Below are 19,664 nucleotides of genomic sequence, written 5' to 3'. Positions count from 1 at the left end.
TTAAAACTCCCTTGTATTTATTTTATTCCGGTCGTATGGAATGTAACTCAGGTTGTAAACGACGTGAGGTGTTAGTTGGACGGCGGGTTGGAACTCGGCGCTTACGTGGATTAAGTGGATTTTAATTTTTATGTAACATAAAAAATAAATGTCTATTAAAAAAATGCATAATTTTATTAGAATACATAAATTGAAAAATAGAATGATATAATAGATTATAAAATATTAAAACATATTGAAAACATGAAGAACAAACATACATATTAAAAACATGAGTAATAATCATATCATGAGTGTATATCTAAGTATTTAATAAGTTTCTTACAATTTAATTAAAAAATAAATTGTAAAATAAAAGTTATTTAGAGAATTGCGACCTAGGTGGGCTCCTAGGCAAGTGTAAGCGCTATTTTTTAATTTTCAAACGTCTAGGGATTAATCGGGACAGTGGTCAATCGCCTAATGTTTAGTCGGTGCTAGGCGGATTTTTTTAGAAGAGTGAATGTAATTAGTTTGGTGTAACTAGTTTATCAAAACTTTATCATGCGATAACCAATGATTAGGCTTTTTAACGGTTGGGGAATTTCATGGATTCGAATTGTTGAACAAGAGGATGCAAATTTGCAACACGGAAGTGCAGTTGGACGTGGATTAGATTGGCCAGAAGAAAATTATTTTCCTGCACCCGAGCCGACATGGAGTTCACTTAGCGATGTAATTGAAAGCTTCTGTGTGCCTGATTATGTGGTGTCGTCTGCTCCATCTAGCGTTGGGGAACGTTGCTTCTTTCTTTTTTGTTTCCTATTCTGGCCTTAATTGTAAGCTCAAGTCTTATAAACTACAAATAAGACTTAGTAATGCAAACAATCATGAGGAAACACTTGAGTGCTCTTGTAACTGTGGATTTGTAACTGTGGATGTAGTCAATTACGAGTGAACCACGTAAAGCAGCCTGTTTGTTCTGCATGCAATTGTACTATCTAGCACAATATTAATCGCTTTAGTTTAGTACTTTCCGTAAGCATCTGCCTCGACCAAAGCGCATAAAGTTAAGGACCAAGCTGGCATTAATAATATAGCGACAATTCTTATGTTTTTATTCATGGAATGATGTATGAGTGGTTGGATGAGAGGGCCATATAAAGACTAGCAGGAGGAGCCATCTTGCACTACACAAAACCATTTTCTTGTTTACAACTTCTACTTTAATTCACTTCACCTGTGTTTTTTCTTGTCCTGAGTACAAGAAATGGCGCAAGGAGTTCTCTTCAACATTGCAGATAGAATCAGTGGAAGGCTAGGCTCCCTTGCTTTCCAGGAGATTGGATTGATTTGGGGTGTTCAAGATGAGCTCCAGACGCTCAAGGAGATAGTTGCTGGATTCCAAGTTGTTCTTCATGATGCTGAGCAAAAGCAAGCCAACAATGAAGTCAAACTGTGGCTCCAAAGTGTGTAAGATGCAATTTATGAAGCCGATGATTTGCTGGATGAGTTTAATGTTGAAGCTCAATGGAGAGAAATGGTGCCTGAAAGTACTAAAGTGTCAAAGAAGGTACGCCTCTTATTTTCTAGCTCAAATCAACTTACTTTTGGGCTAAAGATGGGCCAGAAGAAAAAAAATATTAACAAAAGGTTTCGTGCGATTGCATTTGGTAGAACCTTTCACTTAGAATTAAATCGTGAAGAGCCACGATTTATAATTAGAGAAAGGGTCACTCACTCTTTTGTCCCCAAGGAAAATATTATTGGGAGATATGAAGATAAAATGGCAATTATTCAACTTTTGTTGGATCCCATCTCAACTGAGAATGTGTCAACCATTTCCATAGTTGGATTTGGAGGATTGGGAAAAACTGCACTTGCCCAACTCATATTCAACAATGAGGTGATTCAAAATCATTTTGAGTTGAAAACATGGACATGTCTCTCTAATGTATTTGAGCTGGATGTAGTTGCAAAGAAAATCCTTTAATATATCCGAACATAATGGGATAGAGCAGTTGCAAAATGATCTTAGGAGAAAAGTAGATGGGAAGAAGTACCTACTTGTGTTGGATGATGTGTGGAATGAGAATCGAGAGAAATGGCTTAGCTTGAAGTACTTGTTAATGGGTGGCGGAAAAGGTAGTAGAATACTAATAACCACTTGTAGTGAAATCATTGCAACGGTATCAAACACAGCTAAACCATACACCTTAAGGGGTTTGAATGAAGAGCAAAGTTGGTCTTTATTTAAGGAAATGGCCCTTAAAGATGGAAAAGAGCTAGAAAATTCAACAATTAAGGCAGTTGGGAAGGAGATTGCAAGAAAATGTCAGGGAGTTCCACTTGCTATAAGGACGATAGGTCGGATGTTGCACACCAAACATCACGAAACAGAATGGTTGAATTTCAAAGAAAAAAAACTTTCAAAAATAAGTCAAGAAGAAAATGATATTTTACCAACACTTAAACTAAGTTATGATGTGCTTCCATCACATTTGAAGCATTGTTTTGCTTTTTGTCGCTTGTTCCCACCTGATTATGAGATCTCTGTACATAAATTGATTAAACTTTGGGTGGCACAAGGGTTTATTAAGTCTTTAGATGAAAATGAGTGTTTGGAAGATGTTGCGTATGAATACTACTAGGAACTAGTTTGGAGATCCTTTTTCAAGATGAAAAAACAGATGCATTTGGCATAATAAAAAGTTGTAAAATGCACTACCTCATGAATGAACTTGCAATCTTAGTGTCAGGGGTCTGAAGCACTGTAGTTGATTTCAATCGAGAGAATTTTCATGAAAAGCTTCATCATGTATCTTTCAATTTTCATGTTCATTTGTCATATTGGAAAGTGCCAACATCATTGCTAAAAGCAAATAAGATACAAACTTTTCTTTTTCCTTGCCAAGAATATTCGATTGATGATGAAGATTCATTATGTAATTCATTTTGTACTACAATTGCTTCAAATTTTAAGTCATTGCATATGTTGAGTCTCAATGAATTAAGAATTACACATTACCCAAGTATCTTAAAAAAATGAAACGTTTGAGATATCTTGATCTTCGTCATAATCTTATCAAGATACTTCTAGATTGGATAGTTGAACTTTCAAATTTGGAAACACTAGATCTCTCTGGTTGTGAGAATCTTGTGGAAATGCCTAGAGACGTCAAGAAAATGATCAACTTAAGGCATCTCAACTTGAAAGACTGTTGTGAAGAATTCCGCGTGAATTGGGTGAGCGGATTGGTCTTCGTACATTGGGTACATTTGCTTTGCGCGAAAACAATTCCTTTTGGAGGGACAGTGCTAGTCTTGGTGAACTGGGGAGGCTTAATGAATTCAGGGGAGAGTTAGATATTAGAAATTGTTAGATTTGGCATTAAATCAACATGCCTAAACTAAAACAAGAATCAAACAAGGATTAAGATATTTTGGACGCAAGATATTTTGATTTGTATTTCTTAGTTGGTTTGGGATTTGGTTTTAATATAGGATTTGGTTTCCTATATTCTAGGGACTTCGTGTAAACCTATGACATCTATTAGTATAAATAAATGGATGTGGGATAAAGTTTTGTGTGTGAGAGTTTTGAGAGGCATAAGTTTGTATACTTGAGAATACTTTGAGTTTGTGAGTTCTCTTGTATTTATTGGTAATCAATAAAGCTTCCATTGTTAGAGAGGTACTCCTATATTGGAGGAACTCTGAAATCGTTGTGTTTTGTTTATTGCTTGATTGGTTTTTGGTTTAGTTTACAACAAGTGGTATCAAGAGCCTAGGTTCTTACGTGTCTTTTGACTATCAAGTAATGACAAAGACTGGTAATCCTACCAGTGGTGAGGATGTTGAAGAAAAGTCAGGCACCAGTGGAACCAAGACGACGGTTCAGAGTGCTAGGTTTGAAATTGAGAAATTTGAAGGAACAAACAACTTTGCTATGTGGCAATGTGAGGTTCGAGATGTCCTGATACAACAAGGTTTGGTTGTTGTGTTAAGAGACATGCCGTTTTCGATGAAAAAAGAAGAATGGGAAAGATTGAATGCTCATGCATGTTCTACAATTAGGCTATGCTTGGGAAAGCAACAGAAGTATGGGGTGATGAACATAACTTTTGCGAAGGAATTGTGGGCTTTATTGGAGACAAAATATATGAAGAAGAGTGCAGAGAATCGATTGCATCTCAAGAGCAAGTTGTCCAAGTTCCAATACGAAGAGGGCACAAAGATGATTGGCCTTCTAGAAGAGTTTAACAAGCTTCTAGTTGAACTGGAAAATCTTGAAAAGATAATCAAAGATGAAGACAAGGCCTTGATCCTGATGAACTCATTGCCTGAATCTTGAGAGCCCTTCATGACTACTTGGATTTATGGCATGGAGACAATTAAGTATGATGAAATCTTAAGTGCTCTTTTGAACCATGAGGTGAGACACCTTGACAGGCTAGAAAGGAAGAAGCTTTGATGGTGAGAGGGAGATCAAAAGAACAGAAAGGTTCGTACAGGAAAAATAGTAGGTCTCGTATTAAATGAGTCTCAAAGAATAGGAATTTCTTGGACAAAGATGAGTGTGCTTCTTGTCATGAAAAAGGACATTGGAAGAAGGATTGCCCTAAAATTTGATCTCACTAGGCACTTTCGAGTCATAAGGCTACAAGTTTTACTCTGATAACAATGTGCTCGAAGTTGCTAAATGAGCACTTGTCATAATGAAAGGGCCTCGAATGGCTAACTTTATATGCTACAAGGAAAGACTTTGGAAAATGGATGAAGTGCAAAGTGATAAAAGTGACTTGTCTGCATTATGGCAATGAGGTTGGGACATGTAGGAGAAAAAACATTGCAAGGACTGATCAAGCAAGGGTGTTTAAAAGGAGCAAAAACTAGAAAGATAGAGTTCTGTGAGCACTGCGTTATTGTCAAACAAACAAAGGTGAAATTTGGCTCAGCTGTTAATCAAACGAAATGGATTTTGGACTATGTTCACTCTAATGTATGGGGGCTTGCAAAGAATGCTTCTTTAGGTGGAAAAAATGGGTTTGTAAGCTCAGAAAATCTCTTTATGGTTTGAAGCAGTCGCCTAAGCAATGGTATTTAAGATTTGACAAGTTTATGAAGGGTCAAGACTATACAAGAAGTCACTATGATCACTGTGTTTATCACAAGAAGTTGAAAGATGGTTCGTTCGTGTTGTAGACATCGAAATTTCGGTGAAATAAATGTTGACCAATAATTAAAATTTCAACGTTCACGTGTCACATAAATTTTACACGTAGCATGTGACTTAATGAAGAATCGAAAAAAAATCGGTAAAGTTATCAAACGGGACACATGTTAACACCTGTCAGAAATGATTTATTTAATTTGAATATTATATTCAATATTAGGCCTTGAAAAAATTTATAAATAGAAGCCAATTTCATTTCAATTCACCAATTCACAAATACATTTCTCTACTCTCAAATTAGAAGAGAATTCCCTAAATCCTTGAAACTTTGAAACTCTAAAGCTTTCAAGCATCTAACCTCCCAAATTCCCAAGAATCCCAAAGGATCGAGAAAGCTCTCTTCGTTCTTCGTCAAATCCTTGGAGAAACGTTCATCAAGATCAAGCCCAAAGGCCCTTGAAGATTCGTTCAACCGTTCATCAAGATCAAGCCCAACGGCCCTTGAAGAAACCATCTGTTCATCCTAAGATCAAGCCCCGACGGCCCTTTGGATCAACAACCTCAACAAAACGTTCACAATTGTTCATCCCGAGATCAGGCCCTAACAGCCATTTAGATCAACAACCCATCCACAAATCCACACCTTACGAAGATCGAATCAGAGGCTAAATCCATAAGAGAGATTATAACCCCAAAATTAATACAAAACATTTGTTTGTACATGTGTTCTTGTTTCAGGATTTTCCGTGTTCACACGTGTACTTATTAATCTATGTGGTGCTCATAGCCTCAAGATATATTTTAGAGATAGAAAAGTTGAAGGAGCAAATGAGAAGGGAGTTCAAAATGAAGGATCTCGGTGAAGCCAAGAAAATATTGGGAATGGAGATCACAAGGGATAGACAAAAAGGTTTGGTGTGTTTGTTTCAGAAGCAATATCGTGAGAAGTTGTTACAAAAGTTAGGAGTAACAAAAGGCACTAAGTCTGTAGGAACTCCATTAGGTGTTCACTTCAAGTTGAGCAGTCAACAATGTCCCAAAACTGATGAAGAAAAGATGAAGATGGATGATATTCCACATGCTAATTTGGTTGGAAGATTAATGTATGCTATGGTGTGTACTTGTCCTGATATAACACATGCAGTTGGAATTGTTCATGCATAATCCTGGAAGAGAGCATTGAAATGCTGCCAAGTGATGTATTTACATGGAACGAGGGACAAAGGTATTTGTTTTGAAAGATGTGATGAAGGAATTGATAAGTTCTCAGTTGGATATGTGGACTCTGACTTTGCTGGAGACTTAGACAAGAGAAGATCAACGACTGGGTATGTGTTTACTATGAAAAATGGTCCTATATGTTGGAGATCGATATTACAACCAACGGTGACACTATCAACCACAGAAGCAAAATAAATGGTGATCGCTGAAGCTATCAAAGAAGCAATGTGGACTCTAGGGTTGTTAAGAGACTTAGGTGTAGAACAGCACAAATTGGATGTATATTGTGACAACCAAAGTGCCATTTATTTGGCCAGATATCAGGTACATCATGCTAGGACTAAGCACATTGATGTACAATATCATTTTGTGATAGAAGTGGTAGCTGAAGGTGAGATTCGTCTAAAAAAGGTTGCTACAAAAGATAATCCAGCTGACATGTTGACAAAGGTGGTTAATACAGCTAAGTTCGAACACTGCTTGGATTTGATGAAGTTGAAGTAAGTTTAATCTTGCGATATGGTGGAGCAACATAAGTTGTTTGATGCCTCGTTATGGATTTCATGCCAAGGTGGAGATTGTTGGATTTGGCATTAAATCAACATGCCTAAACTAAAACAAGAATCAAACCAGGATTAGGATATCTTGGACGCAAGATATTTGGATTTGTGTTTCCTAGTTGGTTTGGGATTTGGTTTTAGTATAGGATTTGGTTTCCTATATTCTAAGGACTTTGTGTAAACCTATGACATCTATTAGTATAAATAGATGGATGTGGGATAGAGTTTTGTGTGTGAGAGTTTTGAGAGGCATAAGTTTGTATACTTGAGAACAATTTGTGTTTGTCAGTTCTTTTGTATTTGCTGATAATCAATAAAGCTTCCATTGTTAGAGAGGTACTCCTATATTGGAGGAACTCTGAAATCGTTGTGTTTTGTTTATTGCTTGATTGGTTTTTGGTTTAGTTTATAATAGAAAATTGAGGCACCAGAAAAATGTGCTGTCAAAATCAAATGGTGGTGCACTTCTGAAGGAGAAACAACATCTCCGTTCGTTGGGTTTGTTCTGGAAACATGGAGAAGATGTAGATGCAGTTGATGAGAAGGTTATTATAATGTCAATGGAAGTATTGCAACCCCATTCAAATCTAAAACAGTTTTCCGTGTGGTTTTATTGTGGTGTGAGGTTTGCAAGTTGGTTTTCTTCTCTCATAAATATTGTTAATCTCACATTGTCTATCTGTGAGAGATGCCAACATTTTCAACCCTTGGATCATTTGCCTTCCCTTAAGTTTCTTCAGCTTTCAAATTTGTAGTTGGAGTACATATCGGACAGTGAGAGCAGTAGTAGTATGAGCGATGAGATGATGAAGATGTCATTATTTTCCTCCTTGGAAGAACTCTGTGTAGTAAATTGCCTTGTACTGAAGGGATGGTGGATGGCAAACACTCATAACAGTACTTCTTCATCAACGGAAAATTCGTCATTCCCGTTGCCTTCATTTCCCTGTCTTTCTAGATTGACAATTAGGCATTGTCTTAATCTAAATTCCATGCCTCTATATCTAAATGTGGATAGAATACATCTCTATGGTACCAGCTTGAAAGTTCTTCCTTACTTGTTTGTTAGAGGAGCATCTGATATTACACATGATGTTGGTGTTGATGTTTCTGCCTCTTCTTCTTCCCCTCATCTCTCTAAATTAACACATCTGTCACTTAATGGAATTAAGGATTTGGAATGTATAACATCAGAAGGGATGGGCTACCTCACATCATTCCGATTGGTTTTAATTGAAAATTGCCCAAATTTGGCATCACTACTAGAAGAAATAAACAATCTCATGTCACTGCAGCACCTTGAATTAAAGATTGCTATTATTTGGCATCACTGCCAGAAAGGATTCGTTGTCTACCCTATTTAAATAGATTCAAAATTTGGCGTTGCCCCATGTTATACGAAAGATGCCAAAAAGAAAAAGGTGAGGACTGGCCTAAGATTGCTCACATCCCAGACATTGAAATTCATTAAGGTGTGTTTTCTAACTTATTTCAATTCACACATGCCTAATTCAGTATAAACTATGAAATGTTCAAATGCCAATCTTGTTTCTTAATTTTATCCTTTATTCATCATCACCAGCAATTTATTTTTATTTTCAGATGGCATACCATGTGAATCAAAGATTTTGTCCTCACTTTTGCTTTCTCATTGTGCAACACTTGTTCCCCAACAAATCGGTACGCATTCCGTACCCAGTGGTTATTGTGAATGTGAACATGTCGTTGATGATTATTTCATTTCGATCCCACAATTCATTATATTATATGCATAATTTATGGAGATTTCTTTGCTTTCATTTACTTCTATCTCTTTAGGGACATGTGCCTCATCAAGGACATTTTCTTTTTCTGGAAGTACAGAATCATGAATTGTGGCTTTGTCATTCATTTTCTTTTCCTAAATGATTTCATTTGGATTCAGTTATGCCCTCATCTTCCTCTTTCAAGGGGCTGAATCTTTTGAACCTGGGGGTCTACCACGCTTCAGGCGTGCAACAAATGAATCATTCCCTGCCACTTTATTTTGTCCAACAGGGACATCAATTCTTGCAGGCGCATTTATAGCTGGTATATGTGATTTTGTCACTTTCGTAGTATCATTAAATGCATCTGACATTTGATTAGCAATACTCTGAAGATGAACGATCATTTTCACTTCATTTTCACATTGAGTGCTTCGTGGACCAAAATGAGATAAAGTGGATACAACCCATGTCAGTTCTTGTCGTTCTTCTGGAACGGTATTTTCTCCCCCCAACGGCGGAAAAACTGTCTCATCAAAGTGACAATCCGCAAAACAAGCTATAAAAATATCACTTGTCAAGGGTTCCAAATATCTAATGATAGATGGTGAATCAAAACCTATATAAATTCGTAGTCTGCATTGATGTCCCATTTTAATGCATTGTGGTGGTGCAATAGTCACATAAACAGCATAATAAAAAACTTGTAAATGTGAAATGTTTGGTTGATGCCCAAACATAAGTTGTACTGAGGAATACTGATGGTTGGCTATAGATCTCAATCAAACCAATGATGTAACATGTAAGATGACATGTCCTCATGCAGAAACTAACAATTTTGTTTTCATGAGCAAAACGCGAGCTATTTTTTGAAGCCGCTTGATTAATGTTTCTGCTAAACCATTTTGAGTATGGACATGAGGAACAAGGTGTTCAACATTAATTCCTAGTGTCATGTAGTAATCATCAAAAGTTTGAGACATAAATTCACCAGCGTTATAAAGTTGGATTGACTTAGTAGGGTAATCTGGGAACTGTGCTCGTAATTTAATTATCTAAGCAAGAAGTCTCGCAAAAGCTACATTTTGAGTAGACAAGAGGCAAACATGACACACGCTAACCCGGAATGCCCACTTGGACTCCGAATCAAGCTGTGCTGGCTGATACCTAGAAAGTGACGAAGCCATAAAGTGTAGTATAGCTGAAAATGTAAATAAATTTAAACCTAGAAGTGCCTTAATTTAAGGAGTGCGCTGTGAGTGTGAATGAACCCATTTCACACATGATGACAAAACATAAGTAAAATACAGTAAAGTGGAAAGAGAATTATAACATCGAAGGTAACCGCCTATACCATATTTGCCAAAACTCCTCGTCGATACGAAAACTCCGTTACTAGCGAAAAACAAGGGTGAGTGGGCCTGAAAATAAAGTTTTATAAAAACCTTTATGAAAACATTGTAACCCTTCGCCATAAAACAAGTATAGTTTCCAGAAAATCATACTACATATAAGTATGAAATCAAATGCATGTCAACAGTAAATCCAAAAATATGCCACAGCAGAATATCTCAACAGCAAAATGAATATAATCATAAGCTCAACAATATATACTAGCATGCAAGTCGGAGTCACCTAATGTGACCTGTATGACAGGCTAGATGTAATAATAAACGCTTTAGTGCTACGATCACGTGAAGCTTGTGCTATGCGCAATCACCTATGAGTTAGAACTGCTTATTGCAGTTTGTACGACAAGCTAACACCTACTTGGATCCAAGACAAGCGTGCGGTATTGGGAGGTGAACATACACGTGAAGGTTAGCCTGGCCTCGACTGAGCACTCACCTGAGGTGTAGCATTGATGAGCATTACATTAATATATGCATTTCATAATGATGCAATAATTCCAATCAACATAATAAACATACCTGAACTTACCTGTGCATCTCGTAGGATCATCTTGGTATTTCACAATAGTGCAACATTTCTCATAACATAATTTAATCACGGCATGAAGTGCATAAATCAATTCAAAAGCATTTGTGGAAACTATCAATCATATATATATATACTATAAAAAGGAAAAGACCCACTCACTTGAGGTCCACGCGACAACTCCTTAGCACGAATATTGAGGTGTCACGAACGATTGGCGTCTAGAACAATTATCAAATTACGTCTCAGAATGCTTATCGATAGAACATGTAACTTACATAAAACACATCCCCAAGGACGTTCTAGAATGATTTGAAACCCATTGACCAAAAGTCAACCATCGGTCAAAGGTCAGCGGTAGGGTCCATAACTCTACATAACTCAATGCGGAAGATCCGCACCTTGAATTTCTGATCCGTAACTTCCAAAGATCCACATTATGCTTCTAGAACATCATACTAAAGCTTCACTATGATCCAACGGTTGGATCTCCGCCAATTGTAAATTCAAGTGAAGATCAATACTTTATTTTATGAACTAACAAATCCAATTCGGGAAGATCCGTAAGTTGGATTCCCAACCCGTAAGTTCCTATGGTCCTAAAATATTACTTACTACAACGTATTAAAGTTTAGTGACGATCCAACGGTTAGATCGTTGATTGCTATAATATTCAAGTGGCCGACCTTAATGGAACTAGGTTCAAACGATGGAATTTCATCAATCGGACTTCATATAAGGAATTGAAGTATCAAATTTAGCCTAGGAAGGTCAGGGGATGCCTCGGCCCACACGCCGCTGCCCACATCGGTCGGCCGTCCCGACTCGCCGGAAAAATCAACTATTTCTAAAAATTCTCAAATTTCAAAAAAATGACCCTAGAAATGGGTGTGCTTCAATTCGACCTCCAAACGCACTCGGACTCCTCAACCACTACTTGGGCTTTGTTCCTAGGGTTGAGGGAGGTCTATTGGTGGTGGTGGTTGGTGGAGTTTGCTTCAGAAATGGCAGATTTCTCCGTGGGTGACCTCGGGCTCGCTGGAGAAGACGACATGAGTTCGTTGTGAAATCTCCACTAACCGCCATCAAGTTTGTGTGGAATTTGAAGAGGGAAGGTCGTTGAGTCAAATGGTGGTGATGGGAAACTCCAACTCGCCGGAAAATGGACGGAAATGGCGAAGGAAAAGGCGGCCAGAAACCGGGTTTTGAAACAGGTTACGAGTTAAGGGGATCTGGCCATGGTTTGCTGCTTTCCCTCTTCTCTCCTTTCCCTCATGTTCTCCTTCTTGATTGGTCAGACTCTCCTCCATTTTCTCCAGATTTGGTCTTCGTCTCCTTCTCAAATTGGGAGGCTAATGCCCTTTTTCTTTCTCTCTTCCTCCTCCGTTTCTTCTTCTCCTTCCCTCAACTTTCTAAACTAATATTAAAATAATGTTAAAATAACAATATAATAAATAGTAATTCTATGCAAAAAAATACTTTTCAGATTTGTAGTTCCGTAAAATTTTAACCGTAACTCCAAATTCGCTTCCGCTTGCGCCTACGTGTTCGTAACGATGAGCACTACGAGGATATGCTAAAGGAATGTTTCATACATCTCCCAAAATGATGGTCAACGAAAGTCAAAATCCTTGCCTCTAGGGACATTTTCGTCAATTCACACTTTTAAAATTTATAAAATTGTAAAATTAGGAATGGGTTGTCACAAAACATGTGACCCTCGGGTAGATACATCAATCAAAACCATTAAATATTGAAATTGTGTGGTTGAATAGGCCCACAAGTATCCCCTTGAATTCTTTGCAAAAATGATGGGGATTTTGCATCAATCTGTAATTGTGATGGTCTAATTACCAACGTCCATTGAGAACAAGCCTTGCAAGGGTTATCATTTGATATAACAATGTGTCTGCTCAATAATGGATGTCCATTAAAGTTGGTAATGATTCTATGCATTATGGTGTATCCTGGATGACCCAGACGGTCATGCCAAATCATGTAAATTTTTGGATCAATAAACTTCTAGTTCATAACAGTATGTACTTCAATTGTCTTTATGTATGTATAATACAATCCACTCGATAAACCACGCAACTTCTTCAATGTACGCTTCTAGGTATCATTGGAGGTGATGCATAGATATTCCACATTTCTACACTTTTCGTTTCAATGTGGTATCCATTTAAACGTATGTTTTTAAAACTCAACAAATTTCGAGTCGATCGAGTAGCGTACAACACATTTTGTGAGGACAATATTGTTCCATTTGGTAACATGATCTGGGCTTTTCCTGAGCCTTCAAGTACATTTGATTGACCTGATATTGTTGTTACCTTTACTTTTGTAAGCATTAAGCTTGAGAAATTTTTTCTATCTTGAAGTATTGTATGCGTGGTTGTGCCGCTGCAAGACAAATATCTCTGTCGTTGATCTTGTTTTGAGAATAACCATAGTTTTTATCCATACTTTATGAGTAAGGGAATCATAGTTAAAAACAATTTATTCATAATGAGGAAGACCATTGTACCACACCACTCTAATTCAAATAATATAGCGTAGGATGGATGATTATACCGTACCACTCAAGCAGCATGAAAATTTAAATATGCAGTGTAGGATGAGCGATTATACTGCACCACCTAAAATTGCAGTAAAATTAAATTTGCAGTTCAAGATGAGCGATTGTACCGCACCATCTAAAATTGTAGTAAAATTAACATAAATAAACACTAGGTTAGTAATCAGGACCTACACCATACAAGAAATAAAAAAATATAAATATTTGTTATATTGAGAACTAGGAGAAGGCATGGTGCTAACAGTTTTTGGAGAGAGTACATCAAGCAGGTGAGGTAGAGGAGGAAGAAGAACAGTAAGATCCTTGGAGGAAGCATTTTTCGGTGAAGGGAAATGAGAATTGGTTAGAGTTAGAGAGTCGTGCTGATAACATGTTATAAATAGGCAAAAGTGAGAGAAATAACCTTTGCTAAAGATAGGAGCGAAGCGGGTATCACACTGTTTATTTTTGTAACTATAACACAAAATGATTGCAGGTAAACAGAGGAAGGAAGGGATATTGGTATTAGGGGTTTGATATCCACACACCCCTTTTTACTTCTCACACACCCTTCTAATTTTTGGCCGTCGGATCGGATGAAATGAAGAAGATCAACAGACATAAATTAACAAGGGGTGTGTGAGAAGTAAAAATGAGTGTGTGGATAACACACCCCTTGGTATTATTGCTTTTACCCTTTTCTTTTTTGTTTGTTGTGATCATACATGGAATGCTCCTTATATAGAGCCATATTTGTGAAGAATCATAAAAATGAAATGAGTGCATTTTGAAAAACATCATACAACAACAACAATGCTATTATTCATAAATCTTCTTCACTTTTCATCTTTGGCTAAAATTTGTGGGCATTCATTTCCACAACTTTTACAACATTTTACAGTTTTGCCTTCTCAAGTACTTGTTTGTGAGACTGGTATCCCTGAAAGTTTAGACAATTTGTTGCATTAATGGTACGAAATTTCGACTAATTAATTTTCAAGTGCCACCATTTAAATAGTCAAAATTAGATAGGGGTAAATGCTAAATATGAAAAGAAAAAAGGGTGTAAAAAAAAGGAAAAATAAAATACCTTGTGGGTCCCGTAGATGTAATCGCAGTAGGTGAAAACTGATGCAAAGTTGCTTTTGCTACGTCCTCCGACATAGTGATGGTAGTCATGATACTTTGCACCTCCATAAAATGGGATAAATTTTGTGGGACTCCAAGGGAAGTTGTACCTGCATAATAGTATATATGGAAGTGTCGAATATAAGACATTTCCTTTCAAATGCAGATGAGTACAACTAGAACACAAAAGATGGGAAGTCTTTGTTTTTGGTTGAACTGCCACGAGGTGGTACTGCTCAATGGAAGATTGTACATGCGAGGATGAATTTATACTTTATGACATATTAATAGTAAGGAAAACTAACGAAAATGACTTAAAAACTTTGAGTTTTAACGATAAGGGCAAAATAAAGAGTAAAGTGAATAGTACCAAGATTGACTTTTTAGTGTAAAAATGTAATTTTTCGTTAAAGTAAACAATACCACTGGCTTTTTGTTAAAACTCCCATTATAGTATCATGTGACGGTGTTAAAGTTGATAATGGTTTATATACTTACCCGCTATGAGTTTCGATTGCTTCCAACTGCCGCAAAACGAACCATAACCAGTAGGTGGTAATGTGACAAGGAACCAAAGCTGGGCCGAGGAATGATGGAAGGCCCAGAATCAAAATCTCGGCCCAATGAGCGTATGGTGCTGCAAGCCCAATGGGAGCAGTATATTCATGGTGGACCCGGTGGATCTTCTCGTAGGCCCATTTACAGTGGAGCATCCGATGGATCCAATAATGTGAGAAATCCTCTACAATGAAATACACCACAATTTGCACAAATACTTGCGACAAGTACGGCAATGGCAGACTTGTCCGTATCCCTATCCACTGCAATTACATCCAACAAGATTGTAGAAAATCAGATTTCCGTTTCCCAAGATTTAATATTATTACAGGCGGTTATACATCGTTTTAAATTTTTAATACATACGGCTCATGTTTATCAAAGAGTGCATTCAGTTTTATGTATCTAAATATCATTATTGTAATATAACAGGCTATGTGACGGCTTGTTACTCAACGTAACTATATTTCAGTGTTTAGGCATGCACAGTAGCTATAAATTGACAAGAAAACAAAATTCCATAATTATAAAACAATATTAGGCAGGACTTCCCATTTCTTTTTAAGGTGCTATAAAATGGATGAGGATCATTTTCGGATCCTCTCTGTGAGAACTATAGAAATCAATTCATTTTAATCATTCATCGTACAAAGAGGATTCGGATAGGATTCTGTTCCCTATAAAATTACCTGGACTGTGGAGGATGAAATCACTTGCAGAGGACCAACAACAAGAAGGAAGGTTTGCATGACATCTTTGTAGCACTTGAACATGTTGAAGAAGGAGTCCTTCACTTTTGGCTGAATTTTGTACTTGTCCATGTTCTTGAACCCGCCGAGGCTGATGAATACGTACGGCAGGGGAGCCAAGGTGTAAAACAACATAAGGAAGATAATGTTATGGTAATGGAGGATGTGATCTGGTTTTTTAGCTGAGTATTTGAACCATAGCTTCTCTGCAAAACTTAGAGCCCTACTAAGTGCTTCTTCTGCTTCTTCAATATTCCGATAAGGCAACATGTTTTTAAGTAAACTAAAAGTTTCTGAGGTATGTGTACATGTGAGTTTGTAAAGGATTTATATAGGAATTCTTGTATCCTATAGCTTATAGGGAAGTAATTTTGTGAGTAATGCTAGAGAGACTAAATTTGTTGATAAAATTTCGTAAACTAAATAATATGTAATTAATAGAAAATGAACACGTTTATTAACACTTAAGTACTAATCCATTCATTTTGTCCTTGTGCACAATTTGTTTTTGTCCGTTAACTATGCTTCGATTGACTCAATCTTAAAATGAAGAAAAAAATGGATTGCACGAGAATAAAAGAGGATCTTTGAAATCATTTAGAGGACCAAAGCCAACTAACACCATCAACTAGACGACCACAACTATTTAGTGAAGCAACGTGTTTGTGACATGAATATGCAGGATAATAAATAGGTAGGGTACCAAGTCATATCGAATCACGTGTTTATTAAATCTAGTAAATTATTAATTACGTACCAAATTATCAATTTCGGATATAATATACTTGAATGGTAATGCAAGGGAGACCACGAATTTAAACTGTATAACGTGATTGTTGATGACTATATTATTACTTAATTGTTGATCAACATACTTATTTTCTATAATTGACACATAACATGGTTTACAAATGTGGTCTACAAAATTGATTTACCTAACATTACTCATACCTGAAAAATGAAAGCATCCCATAACCGTATAGTAATGTTATTTGTACCATTGCAATGGACTGTCTGCAGAGATAAGAATCACTCGCACACTTCACACATATCATTCGGGGCCGTCTTTATAATAGAGGGTAGAGTTGGTGTATTGAGATAGTATAAACCCATACCCTTACTACAGTTCTACACTATTCCTTTTCTTTAGTTGTATGATTTGGGGGAGTGTAAGGTCGAGGGTGAGGGAGATGGTAAGGGTTTGGATGTGGGTTTTGAATTTTATGGTATTTTTCGTATCTGTCAGAATTCGAATTTTAGTTTTTGTTATTGGGTATGATTCCGTTTTGCCTGATATTTGATGATGGAAACTGTTTTTGCATGACCATATCTTAAGCGTTTCGTCCTTGAATAATTGTTTTCGGGGAGTTTTATTATCTCTTTTCCTTTTAACACATGTTAAATAAGATGGGGGCGGTAGACAAGGATGGAGCTAGTAGGTGGGTGCCCCTTCTCAGTGTAGATGTCATCGGGCAAAAAATTTGTATACTTTTGCATTCCAACCAGCCCTAATTAAACCATAATTAAAAAAAAAATAGGTAGACAACTAAAATATGTCTAGGTTTTTGCATCCCCAATGCCCCAACTTGATGACAATTAAATTAAATTAACAATTAATTTAATTGAAGGGGGTTATGCAGCTTTTTGCATCCCCAACGCCACCACTTGATGACAATTAAATTAGGAATGTGATATCTATACACCCTATTTTACTTTTCACACACTTTTTTAATTTTCGGCCATCAGATCAGATGAATTGAAGAAGATCAACGGACAGAAATTATCAAGGGTGTGTGAGAAGTAAAATGGGGTGTGTAGATAGCACACCCCTTAAATTAACAATTAATTTAATTGAAGGGGGTTATGCATTTTGGGCAAAAGGGAGGGGAGGAGTGGCGGGTTTTGGGAGAGTAAAGTTAACGAAGTGAAAATCTTAGAGGGGGTTATCAAAGCGGACTGATGAACTAGTTGTCCATGACTCTTTAGCCTTCAACATTCAGTGTGCAAGCTCCGTTTTCAAAATAGGCCAGCGTTTGCTTGCTCGAACTCGCGAGGTGAAGTTACTAACTTCTGAGGGTGACAATTCTTAGAGAGGAAATAAGAGGACTCAAATAGGAAATAAGGAGTTGCATAGACTTGTGGCAAATTAATCACATCCATGAGAACGAAGCTTGACCAATTGTAGGAATCTGAAAGTTGGATTCATAAGTGTGGAGTTAAAAATAATCTCAAAAATCCTGGAGGTGACATATGAACTTTCAGCCAAAAAAGATAAGATTGCCTTTATTAAATGAGCAGGGCATTTCACGCGCAGCTTAGCATCCTAGGACATGCGGGCAACATGCTATGACTGCTAAGAGCTCCACTGCCTGCGAAAAAATCAAAGGTATTTAATAATAGGATTATCTCTAAATTCTATCATAAATACATTCTCAATTGAAGACAAATCCTATCAAGTAAGTAATCCCAATTATATTTAATTAGGGATAATTACCTCTATTTCCAAGATATTATTTACACAATTTCTTGAAAAAATTCTCACATAATCAACCCTAATGGCCCACCACCTCCTTTATAAATACCCCAATTATCTATAACAAAAAATGGGACGCCTTTTCTATACACAGAAAACCTTAAACACTCAGTCTTTTAAGAGAGGCTAACCTAGGCATCAGAGATCCATTGGTCAAACCCCCCTCCTCCCCCCCTCCCCCGCCTCACCTCATTGTGGGCGTATGAGGCTTTTGGTCTTTGATCGAAGGTGTTGATTGTTTTGTAGATGCATTTTCGTTAAGACTGAAGACGGTGAAAATTTGCATTGACAAATTGGTGCTTTTATTGAGAGCCTGATTCAAACACTTGAAGAAGACTATCGCATTCAACATTTCTAATTTTTTGTCCATTTGTAGGTTTTCCCACATGTACCTTTCTATTGAATTTTCTTATAAATTATTTTAATTTCTCTAGGAAAGAAATACAATGGCGGGAAATCAGAAACCATGACGAACGAAATTTCCTACGTTCAAGGATATAGACCAGACGATGGAGATTGTGACTTGGCCCACGTGGCAGCCCTGGCCCACGATGAACAAGCTACCATGTAGTAGCGAACCCAGACCCGTGCCACCTTGAAGCAGCAGACCCAAGCCCACACCATAAGGTAGCCAGACACGGCGAAGCGTGCGACGGCCCAATCTGCCACAGAAACTGCCAGCTAAGCAGCCTAGTAGGCCAGGCCTAAGCCACCCATCCAGCAGGCCACGTCGCCTTGGCCATGCACATAAGACACTAAATCCAGCCAATCCGAGCCGACCCATGCCGTGCCAAAAGGGACCAGAGCCCAAGCCCAGCATGATCCTAGCGCGTCTTTGTGCCCATGCGCCTCGTATACTGCCAAACCCACTTCCGTGGCCCAGCAGGCAATCCAAACTGGATCGACGATCAAACCGGATGTATTTTCACCCTGTTTTTCTGCAGATTTGGTCATTCTCGGATCGAATCCAGCACTCGGAGTCCATTACACTTCCACCATTTAAAGAGACGCATACTGTCCAAGCTTTTCCACTCTAAACGGTGAACAACACTTATCCCAACAGGTCATAGAGTTGACAAACGCCTTCACACTGCAGATGACCTTGGTGAATCAGCTTTTGCAGTGCATTGAGATGCAACGCACTCTAGACGAGGTCTCCTGAAGCTGGACAAAGGCAGACGACATCCCTCTCCAACATCATCCTGGTAAGCAGCCCATCAACTAGCCACGGACAGAGCGTTCTGGCAGTGTACGCTCTAGCCTAGGCCTTCAGGATAACGTATACTCTCGTCTTAGCTCGTGGAGGAATGTGCACTCCTGGTTAGCCTCACGAGAAACATACATTCACGGTTGGGCCTACACTCTAATGATCAACATGGACAACCATTCAGGCGAATGTTTATTTATGACTAGGCTAGCAAGAAACATCATCCACCTCACATCGGAGTAGGCAGCATGGTAGACGGAGAGAAGCAGTCACTTAATCTGGCTCAAGTTCAACCGGTAGCTTGCACCTAGCA

At 37.7% G+C, this 19,664-nt stretch overlaps 1 protein-coding gene and 1 pseudogene across 1 annotated transcript; one reads left to right on the top strand and one right to left on the bottom strand.

The window, feature by feature from the left end:
- The first annotated feature begins 1,249 nt into the window (after window positions 1–1,249).
- Window positions 1,250–4,333, top strand: LOC139197502 (disease resistance protein RGA2-like; annotated as a pseudogene).
- A 9,481-nt stretch (window positions 4,334–13,814) lies between these two features.
- On the bottom strand, window positions 13,815–16,159 carry LOC103420445 (methylsterol monooxygenase 1-2-like). The gene is made up of 4 exons (XM_008358511.4): window positions 15,552–16,159; window positions 14,803–15,125; window positions 14,267–14,414; window positions 13,815–14,116 (listed from the first exon to the last, which is right to left on the bottom strand). The coding sequence occupies exons 1-4, from the start codon at window positions 15,879–15,881 to the stop codon at window positions 14,072–14,074; spliced, it is 846 nt and encodes a 281-aa protein (XP_008356733.1). The 5' UTR covers window positions 15,882–16,159; the 3' UTR covers window positions 13,815–14,071.
- Between the last annotated feature and the right edge of the window lie 3,505 nt (window positions 16,160–19,664).

This window comes from Malus domestica, chromosome 07 (genome assembly GCF_042453785.1).
Source record: "Malus domestica chromosome 07, GDT2T_hap1".
NCBI lineage: Eukaryota > Viridiplantae > Streptophyta > Magnoliopsida > Rosales > Rosaceae > Malus > Malus domestica.
Note: the sequence above shows the minus strand (reverse complement) of the source record. Positions and strands in the feature narration are given on the sequence as shown.

Bases quoted from the DNA above. Each gene is read 5' to 3' on its own strand.
- LOC103420445 (XM_008358511.4), bottom strand. From the start codon at position 15,881: ATGTTGCCTTATCGGAATATTGAAGAAGCAGAAGAAGCACTTAGTAGG. The intron at 14,415-14,802 runs GTAAGTATATAA...ACTATTATGCAG, and splicing joins GCAATCGAAACTCATAGCGG to GTACAACTTCCCTTGGAGTC. The intron at 14,117-14,266 runs GTATTTTATTTT...CTAAACTTTCAG, and splicing joins ACATCTACGGGACCCACAAG to GGATACCAGTCTCACAAACA.